The sequence below is a fragment of the Cebus imitator genome, unplaced genomic scaffold, assembly GCF_001604975.1.
Source record: "Cebus imitator isolate Cc_AM_T3 unplaced genomic scaffold, Cebus_imitator-1.0 Scaffold394, whole genome shotgun sequence".
In the NCBI taxonomy this organism is placed as follows: Eukaryota; Metazoa; Chordata; class Mammalia; order Primates; family Cebidae; genus Cebus; species Cebus imitator.
The window spans coordinates 604,974-620,743 of NW_016107709.1; the positions used below are offsets into that span (position 1 = coordinate 604,974).

At 40.9% G+C, this 15,770-nt stretch overlaps 1 protein-coding gene across 12 annotated transcripts in view; it reads right to left on the minus strand.

Annotated features, from left to right (window-relative positions):
* Positions 1-15,770, minus strand: part of NTRK2 (neurotrophic receptor tyrosine kinase 2) — a 349,352-nt gene that overhangs the window by 274,779 nt on the left and 58,803 nt on the right. For all 12 annotated transcript variants that reach the window (XM_017508532.2, XM_017508527.2, XM_037731361.1 and 9 more), the window contains one exon: positions 2,541-2,576. In XM_017508532.2, the coding sequence (XP_017364021.1) occupies positions 2,541-2,576 (36 nt within the window). The remainder of the gene's footprint in view (positions 1-2,540; positions 2,577-15,770) is intronic.

The following is a 15,770-nucleotide window of genomic DNA, read 5'->3' on the forward strand; positions in this document are numbered from 1 at the left end:
ACAGCGGAAGAATATTAGTGAAGGAAAGTTAAATGACTAGGAGAAGGCAAGAAGATGGCAGAACCCACATGTTACCCCAGACTTGAAATGAGCAACACAGGTGCTCAACAATCTCAGGGCAGGTGCAACTAATTTGCGCCAAGGGCAGAGACATAAGAGGAGACGTGGAACAAGCATCATTATGAAACTTGGATACACATGTAAACTTTTTTGAAGAGTTCTGAAGTGCCAATATCTCAGTTTCAGAATGATTAAAAGGTAGACCCGAACAATACTTGGCATTGTTAACACTCTGTTCTCATTTCACCAAGTCACAAATGCCGTTGCTGCCTTCTGGATTGATTTTAGTCTACACGGGTCAGGAAAGAAATAATGACTGATTTTTTTTTCCACGGGTAGCCAAAGTTTTTATTAGCAATATCACATACAAAAGGTCTCAGAAAACTCTTGGCAAACTTATTGCAAACAATGTGGTTTACAACGTTTGTACCTAATTCTCAATAGGTACACTGCCTTCAACCTCGTCAATGCTGCCCCAGCTAAACTTCTCCAGGTAGAATCATCAGACTGGCCTCAGGGAAATCAATTTAAATTGTATTTTTATTAGCAAAGTATCCCTTTGTGAATAAAAAATAACAGAAAAAAAATCTATTTTCTATGTGTTTGCTGTTTCATTCTTAATGCCAAAACTACATTCTCACCATTTTCCTTTTGAATGTCTTAAAATTTACTGATTTTAAACACTAACAGGTATCATTTATAAGTCTAGTTTTCTCTCTTCATATTGTAGCCAACTACACCTGCAAAATTTAAATCATTCAAGTGTCTATAGTTTAATATCATGACATTTTGGCCCAAAGATCCAAAGTGAGATCTGGGGGTAACAGGAAGATGACATTCTTAAAGTCTTTAAGTAACTGGGAAAGGGTCAAAAATATAATTGTAAGATGTAAAAACCACAATTCAAACGTATTTCTCTAGGAAACAATTTGAGGCACTCTTCCTTTAAACTGTATCAGGACAAATAAAAACAAAAACAACACACAAATCATGTGGAAAAAAATCAACCAAACCACAGCTTGGAAGAAATGCTTAACATGCACAAGCAGGTAAAGACAGTAGTTAAAATTAGCTTGAGTTAAATACACACGCATACAATAAACATTCAGGCAGGCTCATTTTATAGAAAAAAATATCAATCACTACATAAATATAAAATAAAGAACAGAATATTTTATAGAAAAATATATAAATATAATATTTTATTCAATCTTCTAATCATTTCTAAATTTCAAGCCAAGTCTTGAAATGTAGGCTGCCACGTCCCCAGACAGTGGCTTCCTGGCTTGGAAATCTGTTAAATATGGGTTTTCATACCTAGGGAAACATCCTTGGCATTCAATCAAAACAGCAAAGGAAAGATGAGATATTCCATCAAAAGCTAATATAGACCAGGTGCTTATAATCTCAGCATTTTGAGAGGCTAAGGTGGGCTGATCATCTGAGGTCAGGAATTTGAGACTAGCCTGGCCAACACAGTGAAACCCCGTCTCTACTAAAAATACAAAACTTAGCCGGGTGTGGTGGCAGGTGCCTGTAATCCCAGCTACTTGGGAGGCTGAGGCAGGAGAATTACTTGAACTCAGGAGGCGGAGGTTGCAGTGAGCAGAGATCATGCCACTGTCCTTTGATTTCTTTCCTTGCACATTCCTGAGAAAATCTCATTTTTTTTTCAAGGGTTTTAAGCCTATTCACCTCCAGGGAAGCTGACTTAAATTCTGGGGGTGAATTTAGTTACTGAAAGGTTAATCTATTCCTCTTGTCAGTAATAAGGGCAAGAATGGACTACAAACCAACTGATCAGGACTTGAATTGGATACAAAGAGGGCTTGTCTCCTGTCTCTTGGGAAGTCCTCTTTCCTCTGGGACACCTTCAGAAGCACTTTCCTTTCTCCCATTCATGTGAATGGCAACAGATCCCCCCATCCCCAACATTCTTTTGTAACCATAAGGGGACCAGCCCTCAGTGAAGCTGGGATGGTGGGCAAAAAAAGTGTTGAATGAAGAGAACTTGGGTCCCTGATGACATGGTGGAGCTCTGCTATAAGCAACCCTAAATCAAGCCCTGCCTTTGCGGTTCTTGTCTGTGAGCCAAACGCCTTCATTATACAAGAAGCATCATTTTGAATTGGCTTTACTGTCATAGCCAGAAACTGATATACCTCCCTTTTCTTGGTAGCCATGGCTTTTAAACAGGTAATTAGTTCCCAATTAAGGAAATAACGATGTCTGTTACAGCCAATGGGACGGATTTACTACTTCCAAGAACAGAGTATAAGAGAGAAAATGCTATTTACAGGCATTATAAATGTCAAGGGAAAATGGATATCAATATTGAATGATTTTTGAAATATTATTTTGGCCTATGTAATGCTTAAAGTGTATATTTAACTGAGCTTAGACATCTTCTTTCAGCTGATTTATTCCACTACACACAAACATCTTGAGAAAAAATACCAAGTAGAAAATATGATAGCTACCTTCATAAATTACATCAGGATAATTCGGGTTTGCACCTAAAAAGTAAAACAGAACAAAGATTTGTAAGTATGCATTTTGGAGTCAAAAATTACTAATCTATGCCAACTAAAATGAACTAAACATACATTGAAGTTTTGCAATTTAATAAACTTCTTTTACATGACAGGTAAACAAATCTTGAAGTTCTTGAGTTGTTTCTCATTAACTCCGTTCCCCTCCCCAGTTCTCCAACTTTCATCCCTCCAAAAAAAAAAAAGAAAAAAAAAAAAACCCTGCAAATTGCTTTGAGAAACCTTCAGCAATCAATGAATTATTACCATTTTTCTTTTTTTTCGGTACTGTTTCTATTATACAATTGGCCATTTTCAATTGCAGTTTTGGTATTTTTATTCCAGAGACAGATAATTTTCATACCACTTTTGTTATTTTCTAATGGTTTGAGGGTAACTGTCAAGTGCATAGCAGGGCCATTTGCATTCAGGAGCATATTGTTAACCACACTGCATAATGCTATCTAAAGCATAATTTTAGACTCCACCTAGTCTTCAGGGGAGTTTTTAAGGTTGAAGAAACCTTTTTTTCATGCCCGAACACAACAAAGAAAAATAAAATGTACTTCCTCTATTGAAATCATTGACATATAAGAACTTAATGATCTGCACATTACCCCAGAACCTAAAGTACAATAAAATAAAAATGGGATGTCAGAGAGTAATATGAAAGTTATCAATTTAATTGGGGCGGGGATGGCTCTGTAGTCACCAAGATGATCAGAATATTCTGCTTTAAGGTATTTCTGTGAGACTTGCCAAAAACATTTTTTTTAACTCAGCATCAACAAAAGCTGGTAACAAAAACATTTGCTACTTATTCTCCAATCAGCGCTAACTGGGTCTCTACATGAAAGTCTACTTGGAAATAAAATTAAATTTTGTTTTAACATTTAAGTGATTGCAAAATGAATTTCCAAAGATATTTCCTATGCTTTTAGTCCTCACTTGCCATGTGAGACAGTAAAACTTGTAAACCATAAAGCTTACTCAGTTTTCATTTCACTTCTGAACCCTTAGCAGGAAAATGCCATAAAAGTAAAGTGAAATGAGCCAATTTTCTGTTCATGCATTCCCCAGAGAATAATCAAGGTTAGTCCAAATGAAGAACCAAATAAAAGTGGCCCCGATGTTCAAATTAGAATTCTAACGCATTTCAACTAGAAAAATATCTATTTTAGCAGGGAAAAAAAATGAAATGAATGGCTGTGTACTTCCATCCAGGAATGCTGCATACTGCTGTATAGTGTATGTTTTGCACAACTCTAGGGGGCGCCTTTAATATTGTAGTCCATGTGAAATTGTGCCATACACATCCTGTGCATGGGTACAGCCACATGTGATGGGAAATTGTACAGTGCACACCCTGTGCAGCCACATGTGATAGCACTGTTGCAATGTATGCAAAATCTTTGATTCTAGTAAATTTTAATATTTTGAAGTTTTATTATCCCAAAAACCATTTCAAAGTAATTTTGGGTTACTATATGTGAATATGTCCTGTCATGATTGTTTGTAACTGTTATAACACTCAGAGAAGAGTCTTGAAGGCTTCTCTGCGCTTTGAGGGGTAACTCAATGAATAAAGCAGCAGCAAGAAGTCCCAGTGGCTGCACTCCTGATGTCACTTGCAGGGGACTCAGTTGTCCTCTGAAGTCCTTTCCCTTTACAAAAGCCCTAGACCAAGTGGTGTCCCCCTTCACCATCGGAACTTACTAACCCTGCTGAAGGAAACATTCTATAAGCACAAGAGAGCAAGTCATTCTTCAAACTGCTCGGTAATCCATTATTTAGAAGATCTCATTCATCCCTCTTCCCGACGTGCCTCTCAATACAGTCTGAGATTTTCAAATCCAGCCTTCCACATCATCATAACTATATATTTGTCTTGCAGGAAGGTGGAACCTACTCTATCTCACAATTCACAGGTCACTGACTTAGTTTATAATTTTTAAATATTTGGATATAAGTGTGTGGGTCTTCATTTGCAGGATGGTGGCCAACCATCCCAGACTGCCAGGGACTAAGGGGATTCCTCAGACAATGTGCTTAGAAGTTTAAAAACTGAGACTGTTCCAGCCAAATGCCTTCCATCTGCCCATGCTGAGGGCTTTTTCTGGCTGTGGGGCTTTCACTGCTTACCCTGGGAGGAGTTGGTCACTGATTTGTTCTCAGGCCCTCATGAACCCCCACATATGTGAGAGAAGGGCCTGTAGTCACCATTACTTTTACACCTACCATTCCATAAGAAAGTTAAAAAACTGAAGGTTCAGAGCTAGATTTATCTCAGCCACACATTCAAACGGCCTCAGTGACTATGAATGACATCTAGGTTTAATATGCCACGTTGCAGAATGTGAACACCCAAACACACTACCCACACAAAGCCCCTAGGAAGATCCAAGAACATCAAATCTATTCACTGTAATAAATGTCGGGTATGGAAAATTTGGGGTCCAATTGTAAATAAAGACAGCCCATAATCTAAAAAGTAGGTCAGGCCGGGAGTGGTGACTCACACCTGTAATCCCAGCACTTTGAGAGGCTGAGGCGGGCAGATCACCTTAGCTCAGGAGTTCAAGACCAGACTGGGCAACATGGTGAAACCCCATCTCTACTAAAAATACAGAAATTAGCCAGGCGTGGTGGCGCCTGCCTGTAGTCCCAGCTACTCCGGAGGCTAAGCCCCAAGAATTGTTTGAACCCGGGAGGCAGTGGTTGCAGTGAGCTGGGTTCACACCACTGCACCCCAGCCTGGGCAACAAAGTGAGACTCTGATTCAAAAATAAATACATTAATTAATTTAATTTAATTAGATAAAAAAATAGGTCAAGTCCATCTAGACTTATGATTCATATCTGTGGATGCCTTCCCTATCAAGTTCACCAGCAAATCTCTTAGGCATATCTAAACTTTGTGGAAAGCACTATTTTTTCCTAACTTCCTTCTCCCAGATGAATGACAAGTACTATCACTTTACTTTTGTCCATAGTAGCCAAATTTAGTGTAAGATTACAAAACTCTTGGAAAGACAACATGAGAAAAACTATAACAGAGTTGTTTTTATTTCTGCCAAGCATACTGCACTACGTCTGACAAGGGTCTACCCACCACAACAAATAAACTCCTCTCAGTATACCAAGGTTTAGGAAGACTAGCACATAGGAGGATGCACAGACCTAATGTTTATGAAAAGCAAGGGTCACATTACTCCAGCTGACCCCAGCTCATCAAGTATTTCACTTCTAACAACTTCCTAGTTTAGCAAAACCTTCCATGATATTTACATTCCAACAGTAAGGTCATTACTACCATCATTTTAAATGCAGACAGAAAAAAATATACCACTTCCTTTTTAGACTGCTGGCAATGGTCATTTTTGCAAATGTCTTGCATTTTTAAGTCTAATTTCTAAATGGTTCCTTCATTACATACTGTTGCACACTTAAATGCTAAAGTTAGGAACCCCTGTTGGTGATATGCAGAACTAAAAGGTCACTGAGGAAAGACAAACACTAGCTACGGGGAAAAAAAAAATCTGAGGAAAAGAGAATGAATGAAAGACAAATAAGCTGTATCTGACTTGAGCCATGCCCTGAAAATAGGTTTTGGAAAGGGTTATTATGATTCCTTGGGTGCTATCCTAGTAGCGCTCATCAAATCAGAAATCTCAGATTTAGGTAGGAAGAGGCAGCATCAAGCCCTACAGTTTCATGTTGGGAGTCAGTGGAATAAAATAATAAAACCCAGGAACTCTGTTCAAACCACTGGAGTTCCAAATAAGCAGCAGACTGTCCGACCCCCACAGCTCACTGGGATATAAAAGCTGCAACTCCTCCCCAGCTGAAAGAGCTTGAGGTCCAAGTACCAATATCTGCTCATCTGATGGCCAAATCCTGTTTTCTGAAGAATGTGTTGAGCATCCTAAGGTGCCATACTCCCCTTCACTTTGTTCTTGACCTAAGGAATGTTGTCAAGAATTACAGGAAGGGAGTAGCCAGTCCATGGTGCAGCCTCAAGTGCCCCGAATGGGCTACTGAGGATGGAGAAAGAGAGATGAGGGGAGGGCTGAAAGACTGCCTATTGGATACCATGCTCACTACCTGGGTGACAGGTTCAGTCATACCCCAAACCTCAGCATCACATAACAGACCCATGTAACAAATCTGCACATGTACCCCCGATTCTAAAATACAAGTTGAAAAAATAATAAAAGAACAGTAACAACTGTAGCACAGCCACAGCCGCACTCCTGGCAAAGCTTCCAGGGAGCCAGTGAGGTCTGCAGTAACAAGAGACAGATGAGTCCCAAGGGCATTTGGGCTTCCAGGCATCAAAGATGGAATCACTTTCTTCTTTCCCCAACAGCATCAAACCCAAGCACTGTACCATCCTCCTAATTCCATGCAAAATCACCTCAAATAAGGCCTTTTTATTTCTATCTTTTAAACTCACTTATAGCTCATGAATAATCTTATGACTTTATGTAAATCTTGATGAGAGAGAAAACATCTTTATGACATTTCAACTGTTAAGACTCTACAGTTAAAGGAAAAACACGTTTGTAGGATAAAAAAAATAAATTGTGGGAAGAGAAGTAGCTGACAGTAGGGTTCATTTTCCATTCTGCTAACAAGATAAAAAATAATGGGGAGGCCAGGAAGACACATCTGTTTCCTTCCTTTAAACTTTTAGTCTCCCTCTGGTGCTCTACAAAAAAAAAAAGAAAGAGGAAAAAAAAAGAAAAGACTTTTCTATCCATTCTATTTGCAGACTCTATTTAATGTGATCATGTGATCTTGAAAAATATTTCAAAGAATTCCATATGATAAGTCAATTACAAAAGATTTGCTCTATTCAAATAAACTGTCCTTGCTTTGTCGACAGTGTTTTCTCACTCGTGGGGGAATTAGTCTTTTGATTTTCAGGTTCTCCTCTTCTCTTTTGGAAGGACAGGCTGAACTCAAGGCCTGAAATTGGCATTGCAGTATCTGTGTTTCCTTTCTGGCTGAGAAACTCATTTGCTACACAGCACTGGGAGTCTCCACTTTTTCTGTAACAATGGACTCTTCTATAAGATAGGAGAGGATAATAGCATTGGCTCTGGCAACTCCTCAGGAGCTTTGGGAAGCATAATTAACTAACATTAGTACTCTTGAGATATAAGGAGTTATTTAAGTACAAATCTTAATTATCATTATTCTGAATCTATGGCCAAATCATTCTCTTCTCAGTTATTTAAGGCAGAAAAGCAGACGCAACTTTCTCTCTTTCACTTCCAGGACAAGAAACAGGTCCTGACAAAAGACCAAAGGAACAAATAGTATAAAGCCAGGAGAGCTTTATTTAATGCATAACATTTGGAGAAATTTCCTCTCCTCTCGTTCTTTAGACTAAGTACACCAAATCTAAATCCACTAGTGTGGGGCATTCTAAGTACCGCAGAGAGCTCTAGTTCATCCAGACGTCATGAATCTCTCGATAAAACAGCACGGAAGGAGAAGCTGTGGGAAAAGCTCTTCCAATATTTATAGTTTGTTCCTGACGCGCACTTCGCATCGGAGACAAGAGCTCCCGAATTAGGAAGTGCAAGTCAGTAACTCCCACTGCTTGTGTGAATGAGCATTCTTGAGCTGTGACATTCTTCCTGAATGAGTGGGCCATGGAGACACTCTTTATGCACTGCCTAAAGAATGGTAAGCTTTAAAACAAGGGTATTTTATCACCTGGTGCTCTAGTTAGGTTTGTTCCAAGCCAAAGAATTAAATCATTTGGGTAATGATTCTGATAACAGAATCTACTTTTCATCAACATGGAGTTCACATTTACAGAAATATGTGGCCTTGGGCTATCTGATCAGAAAATGCTAACAAAGGCTCCAGGTTTCTTCCTCCTAACAAATCATAAGTTATCTCTCTGCCATAAATTTCTGCCTCAAATTCTACTTAAAAAGAAAGCTTCATCACTTTTAATCTCCACTCAGTCTCCATGTACACTTTCTGGTTCATGAAGAGACTTTTATACGTAGGATTGAATTTCAATGACAGACATATAGTGGATCAAGTTCATCTTAGACAAGTATTTCTTTTTGTCCAGTAAGCTAAATAGGATACATGAGAATCTTTGAAGGCTTCTCAGATAACCCCACCCTGTGTGTGTGTATGTGCCTGTAACTCCTACTTTTCATTCACTCTACTTTTTATTCACTCTCCCAAGCCTTCTTAAACCACATATTGAATACATTGGACTTTATGCCAAAACCAATTAGAGGGCATCTCTATGCACCATCTCTTCTATATTTTTATTGTTATTACTATTTGATATCCTCAGGGAGAGTCAGCGAGGTCATCTTGATGGATGCCTGACCAGTTCTTCCAGTGGCTCCTCCAGCTTCTGCAGGGCATCCTCGCTACGCAAAGTATGATCCATGGACCAGCAGTACCAGCCTCATTGGGCGGCTTGTTAGACATACATTACTTAGGCCCGTTTTCAAATCCATTGAATCATAATCTTCATTTTAACGGAATCGTCAGGAGTTTGGTATGTGCATTAAAGTTCGAGAAGCCTTGATTTACAACTCATTGAGAAGTTTTACCAGAGTCAAAAGGTCTCACTGGGTATGAGGATGATAATTTTTATTTTTATTTCTTTTTATTTTTTTAGACATGGGGTCTCACTTTGTTGCCCAGGCTGGTCTGGAACTCCCAGCCTCAAAGGATCCTCATGCCTCGGCCTCCCAAAATGCTGCAATTGCAAGTGTGAGCAACTGCACCCAGCAGAAAACATGTTTCAATGAAACAAAAAGTAATAGCTAGATACCCAATATTGGAATCAGGGTACTTTGGCCATAGCTACAAAAAAGGAGATAAGCCAGGAGATTGGTTTTGCCCCAATGGCACATCTCTGGGCCACATTCCAAAAGGAGAAGGGGGAAAAGAGCTTAGACAGCAGAAAGATCTTACACTGACCCACCCTCTGAAAGGTAGATCAAATATTTGACTTAAGTTTCTCCTTAAAGGGCTGCATTAGCCTGTTCTCATGCTGCTAATAAAGATCTACCCAGGACTGGGTAATTTATAAAGGAAAGAGGTTTAATTGACTCATAGTTCCACATGGCTGGGGAGGCCTCACACCATGGCAGGAAGTGAAAGGGAGGCAACACATGTCTTACATGGCAGCAGGCAAGAAAGAGCATGTGCAGGGGAACTTCCCTTTATCAAACCATCAGATCTTGTGAGACTTATTCACTATCACAAGAACAGCACAGGAAAGTCCAGCCCATAATTCAATTACTTTCCACTAGGTCCCTCCCACCACATGTGGAAATCATGGGAGCTATAATTCAAGATGAGATTCGGGTGGGGACACAGCAAATCATATCAAGGGCCAAGTCTAGAAAGCTCAGGTAGTAAAATGAAAGTCTCAAGGTCCTTTTTCTGGGCAAGCCCATGCTTCTGGATAAGAAAGGGCAAAATTAGTGTGAGATAAAAGCATTTCTGGGTAGAAGGTTTCTCCCTAATGGCTACAGGACATAAACACAAAGGGAGGTGGGGAATGTTTGCCTCCTTTATCATATACTCAGTGCCTACCTAAGAAGAGGACAACATGGAGCACCTGCCTATCATGTGTCAGGTACTGCCTCAGGCACTTCAGATATGCTTAGCCTCACGGAAACCTTCTAAGCTGGGGCTGACACATGACATGCAGGTGCTCAATGTTAGCCTCTCCTTAGGTAGACACAGAGATGCCCTCTACTTAGGGCTAGAATCCTACACTTTACAGAGAGGGAAGGCCACACTTCACACTCAGAGGTGTTAAGAAAATTGCTCAAAGCCACATAGTTTGTGGAGGATGGAACTCTGATCTGTGACTCAATCAGATCTGAGTTCGAACCCAAACCCTTCCCACTACACCAAAGCTACCCTTGAAATAACATGGAGAGCGGAGGCTAACTTTGTGTAGGATTCCAAGTTCAAACATCAGATCTGAATGAGTCATTTGAACTGAGAGCAAGTGACAGTTTATCTCATTAGAAGTAAAATCTTAAGAGGTTCCACCTATTCCACTTAACATTCTCTGTTCACTGGCTTCCACAAGAAACAAGATATAAAGAGGTGTCTTTGTTCTTCATCACTTGTAATTTGTGCATAACTTCAGCTGGGTCCTGCCTAATATCAAGGCAGGGCCATCCCTGGGAATGAGAAGCTGATCTCTTACAACCAGGATAAAAGCAACCTCAAGGAGGAACAGGGCAGGATAAGTGGCCAAGTGTTTCTCCACCTTTTATATTTTATGGGGGACCAGGGTGTCTTCTGACATATGGGCAAGAGACTGTGTTTTATTCCCACCGTCCTATATCTCACCCCTGCCACCTTCTTAAGAGTAGGGTCTACGTTGTCTCAAGTGTTATAACTCACTGCAAGGGGTAGCCCAGGACCCTCTGTTTCTCATACCTCCAAAGACAGCTGGCACATTGTTCAAAATCCCTAGATTCCAGCATAATGGATGTTAAATGAGACTCTTCCTGCCTCAGTAACTGATACCAAAGTGGATGTGAGGTACTCAGAGGCAAAAATCACAAAGGAGCTGGCTGAGAACTGGATCCATGTCCCTAGAAATGTCTGATTCACCTTGAGAGTGTAAGAGATCCTCGGAAGGAGAGAACAAGGAAAAATTTATAAAGAAGTTTCTTTGGGGAAGTGCTGCTCTGACACCGCCCCACCGAGGGGCTTCCACAGAACCACTCTGAGAGCTTGAACAATGTTCCCTGCAAATGCATGGCTCAAAGGACAAGGCCTGACCCTTGCCAGAGAAGGTGAAAGCAACCGGCAGGCTTGGGGTATAGGTGGCATTTGGCTTGACCTGTACACCCAGAGGACAAGAGACCGTGAGTGCCCCCTGCAGACCAGAGGCAGCACAGGAGAAAGTCTTTGTGGGGAGTCTTAGTTCCTGCCAACAGGGCCACCTGCAGGGGCTGAGGGACCCCAACAACACCAAATGCTTTCCTGGAGTCAGGAGTTGCTTGTACCAGCTGAAGCAGAGGTACATTTGTTCATGTCATGGGAAATACAGAGAGAGAAATCTCCAAGAGCCTACGAAGGTATCCAGGAAAGAAAGTCTGTGCATCAGCATTGAACATTCCCAGGTCCCAAGAGCACAAAGTCACCAGCAAGCAAACTTCCTGTCATCTCCTTCTCCACCTCCTTTCACCTGGGCAGCAGGGGCACTGAAACCTCAGCAAACTCCATCCCTGGCCCCATACTGCCAGCCTGAACTTGGGGAGAACAGGAAATTAGCCATGAGCTAAAATCCAGAGTTTTCACTTCTAGCTCAGGTGGGATATGCTACTTCTCAACTGAGATTCTATCTGCAGCCTAAAATGACCAAAGGATTGCCTGTCACTCAATCATAAGCAGAAAAATGTTACACAGCTCAGAGTTCTATACCAAGCAGTGAGGCTCACTCCTTGTTGCTCATTGGAATCACCAGGGACCTTAAAAACAAAAACTGCCAGAGCCCAACTCTCATCCTAGAGCCACTGAATCAGAGTTGCTAAAGCTAGGCCCCAGGAAGGTGTATTTAAAAATGGAATCAAACAAAATAGAGACAAATAGTCCCCAGTTGATTCAAATGTGCAACAAGGGGCAGGAAGCTACGTTCTGGGAGCCAGGGAAGATCTTTACTACTGAATTGATTTTAAAGACAGGATGGAAAACAAAAGTAACACAAAACCCCTGTATTTGATTGTCACAAGTTGTGCTCTTCAGTGTGCTCGAAAGAGAAACATTATGGTTTTCTAGATTTTGTTTTGAAGCTCAAAGTTTGCAGTTTATGCTTTAAACACAATCCCAAACTAACAGGAGCTAAGTTCAGTTCTTAAATGTGGGACCCAAAATGATCAATTTAGCGTCTGGAGGCTGGAAAGGTCTTTTCTCTTTCTCAGTTACTAGCCAGGCTTCCAGGGATTAACAGATGGGGAAGGACACTGGCTTGGTGACTGGGGTCCTGCTGACATCTGAAGATCTGATAGCACCTGTCCTTCCACATTAGCTTGTTGTAGGGGGAATTGGCAAGGTCTGCAAGGCCCCCACAATCTCAACAGACATTACACGGGGATCTTGGTTTGCTGGGCTGCTCTCTTTTAATGCCTGCCTCACATCCTCACACGTTGTGACTGGCATCCCCTTGGACTAGGCTGCCACTGGCTTGGGGTCGAATTGCCCCATCCTTCCTCCAAGTGGACAGCACGGTGGCAGAGTGTTTGCCACCTCGTCTAGTGTCTGCATCCCATGTGGGAGTAAAGGTTATGAGGACTGTCATTACATCCAATTGGTCCATCCTCTTCCATGCTCACTAATTTTTGTTTCAGAGACTTTTGGTTTATTTATACTTCAGTTTCTTTCAATACTCTTTATTCTCTCTTTTTGAAAATGAGTTCCTAAGCAAAATGATCATCCCATGGAAATCTCAGTTCTTTTTTAAAAAATTATTTTTTATGTTGTATTTTTGAGACAGGATCTGGCTCTTTCACCCAGGCTGGAGTGCAGTGGCGTGATTATGGCCCACTGCAACCTCTGCCTCCCAGGCTCAAGCAATCCTCTCACTTCAGCCTCCCAAGTAGCTGGGACTACAGGCACATACCACCATACCCAGCTAATTCTTGTATTTTTTGTAGAGAAAAGGTTTTGCCATATTGCCCAGGCTGGTCTTGAACTCCTGAGCTCAAGCTATCTGCCTGCCTCAGCTTCCCAAAGTTCTGGGATTATAGTCAAGAGCCACTGCACCCAGGCAGAGATCTGTTCTAAGCTGAATGAGGTGCACATACTCTAAGAGACACCAGAGCTGTCACATTAATTCTGGCTCTGTATGGAAAATGCAACTAGCTTCACAGTGAGCCAAGCTGCCTGCTTCCTTGTGAGCCAGGAAACTTCTAATATCACAAATCAAAAAGGGAAGGGGGGATCTTACCAAAACAGCTGGGAGAAAGTAGCTGAAATGTCTTATCAAAAAGATTTGTGAGAGTTAAACTTCTTCATCAATTACCATATGATAACAGTAGAAATACTGATGGAATATAAAACCAAACTTGACCTGCCGTCCTTAGCTTGGAATGTACTTTAGACTAGAAGGGGATTTTTTTTTTCTATTTGTTTATTTTTCTTTAGTTTTAAAAGAGGTTAAGAGTAAAAGGAAGCAATTCCAAGAAAGGTCATTATCTGTGTGCTATGGCTGTGAGTCTCATAAATACCCACAACGATTCTATCCGCAAGCCAAGGGGGGTCAATCTTTAATCGGTCACACTGGTTTATGGCCCACTAGGGCCCTTTATATCCACTATCACCCTGGGCCAAGTCTGCTTCATTTCCACTTTCATTTATTACTCCTCGATAGCTGACACTTGAGTAAATACTTAAAGAGAAAAAAAAACGAGCTTTTCTAAAAGCAGATATTAATATTTTAAAGACCTAATAAATTTATGAGCAAGAAGATAGAAAGGAGGGGAAGAAATATCTTTATAATTTAGCTTAAGTTGTATTCTTAAATTAAGTAATTATTTCTTTTAAAGGGAATGTTTGAGAAACATCAAGTTATTCTTATACCAGAAAACAATTATTCCCCGTACTTTGGGAGGCCAAGGCAAGTGGATCACCTGAGGTCAGGAGTTTGAGACCAGCTTGACCAACTTGGAAAACCCCATCTCTACTAAAAATACAAAATTAGCTAGGCGTGGTGGCGCATGCCTGTAATCCCAGCTACATGGGGGGCTGAGGCAGGAGAATCACTTGAACCCGGGAGGCAGAGGTTTGGATGAGCCAAGATCGTGCCATTGCACCCTAGCCTGGGCAACAAGAGTGAGACTTCGTCTCAAAAACAAAACAAAACAAACTAACTAAAAAAACAATGATGGGAGAGGTGATAAGTCTGTGAACTCTATACTATCTTTGCAACTTTTCTGCAGATCTAAAATTATTCAGAAGTTAAAAGTTTATGTAAGAACAAGCAAAAAGCTACTGTCCTAAATCAGTGTTTCTGGATTTAACTATGAAGCTGTTATTCCCTCAAATGAGACTTCCTGCGCACTGCAAGCTAGAGATTTACTACAGCAACCATAGCCAAGCAGCCAAACTCTCAGTTAAGAGGAAGATTTAATGGGAAAGACAACAACAGCCAGGGGTATCTTGGTATTGTTTCCAAACATTGCTTGTTTTATGTTCTCCTGAAGGGCTGCTGTTTGTAAATCAAACATACAATCCAAATCACATTTTGAACATACTAAGGAACCTTGTGCATTTAAAAAAATGTCTAGTGAAGAGCAAAATAATAGGAACTTATCATGTAATGAGAAGGACTGCATTCTTATTTATTGCTTTGCAGAGCTGGCTTTGCACAAATCACCTTTGCCAGTGGTGGGACCCTGGGAGCCACACAGGTATATGTGGCTCAAGCAGTCCCTGCCTCACAAGTCTCCCAGGTTTTATTTTTCTTCCCTCTCCCAAGTCATCTTTGCATGACTTTGACTAACTCAGAGCTATGCTGGTGAGAAACTCTATTCATGTACAGCTCCCAACATCCAAACACAAGCGTTGGCTGCCACACTGGTAGCAAGCATTTGGGCAAAGAGACTGAGCAGGTAAGAACACGCCACTGAATGGCAGCATCTGAAGCAGGTAAATGCAAGACACTAGTCCTGCTGTTCCTAAAGCTCACGCTGACATGCTCCTGCTGCACCCAGAGTAGACCCTTGAAGCTAGGCATCCTTTCCCGCACCCAAGCCTTTGATCAGAGAGGTGCTATTATCACTCCTAGGAAAACAGCTTGCGAGCCAATGAAAGAATCACTCAGCTCAGTCAGCCCAGGTAAGCAAAACAGTCCAAGACACTAATTTCTCATCCGTGGATGAAAAACCAGAATTCTCCATTTTGAATTAGATAGGGGGCTAGAAAAAAAATCTTAAATACATCACGACCCAACTAAACACAGTTCGTCTGCTTGTGGTTTTGCATGGGTGTTGCCATTGTGGGTACAAAACCTCATTAAACACTTGCAACAATGATGGTAATAATAATAATAGCCCTTGTATCATAAAATGCCCAAGCACCCTAGAGTAGTTATTAATACAGTGTATATCAGATAACTGTTCAAAATTATTAATTTCCTCATTACCTTCTTGGGAGGAGT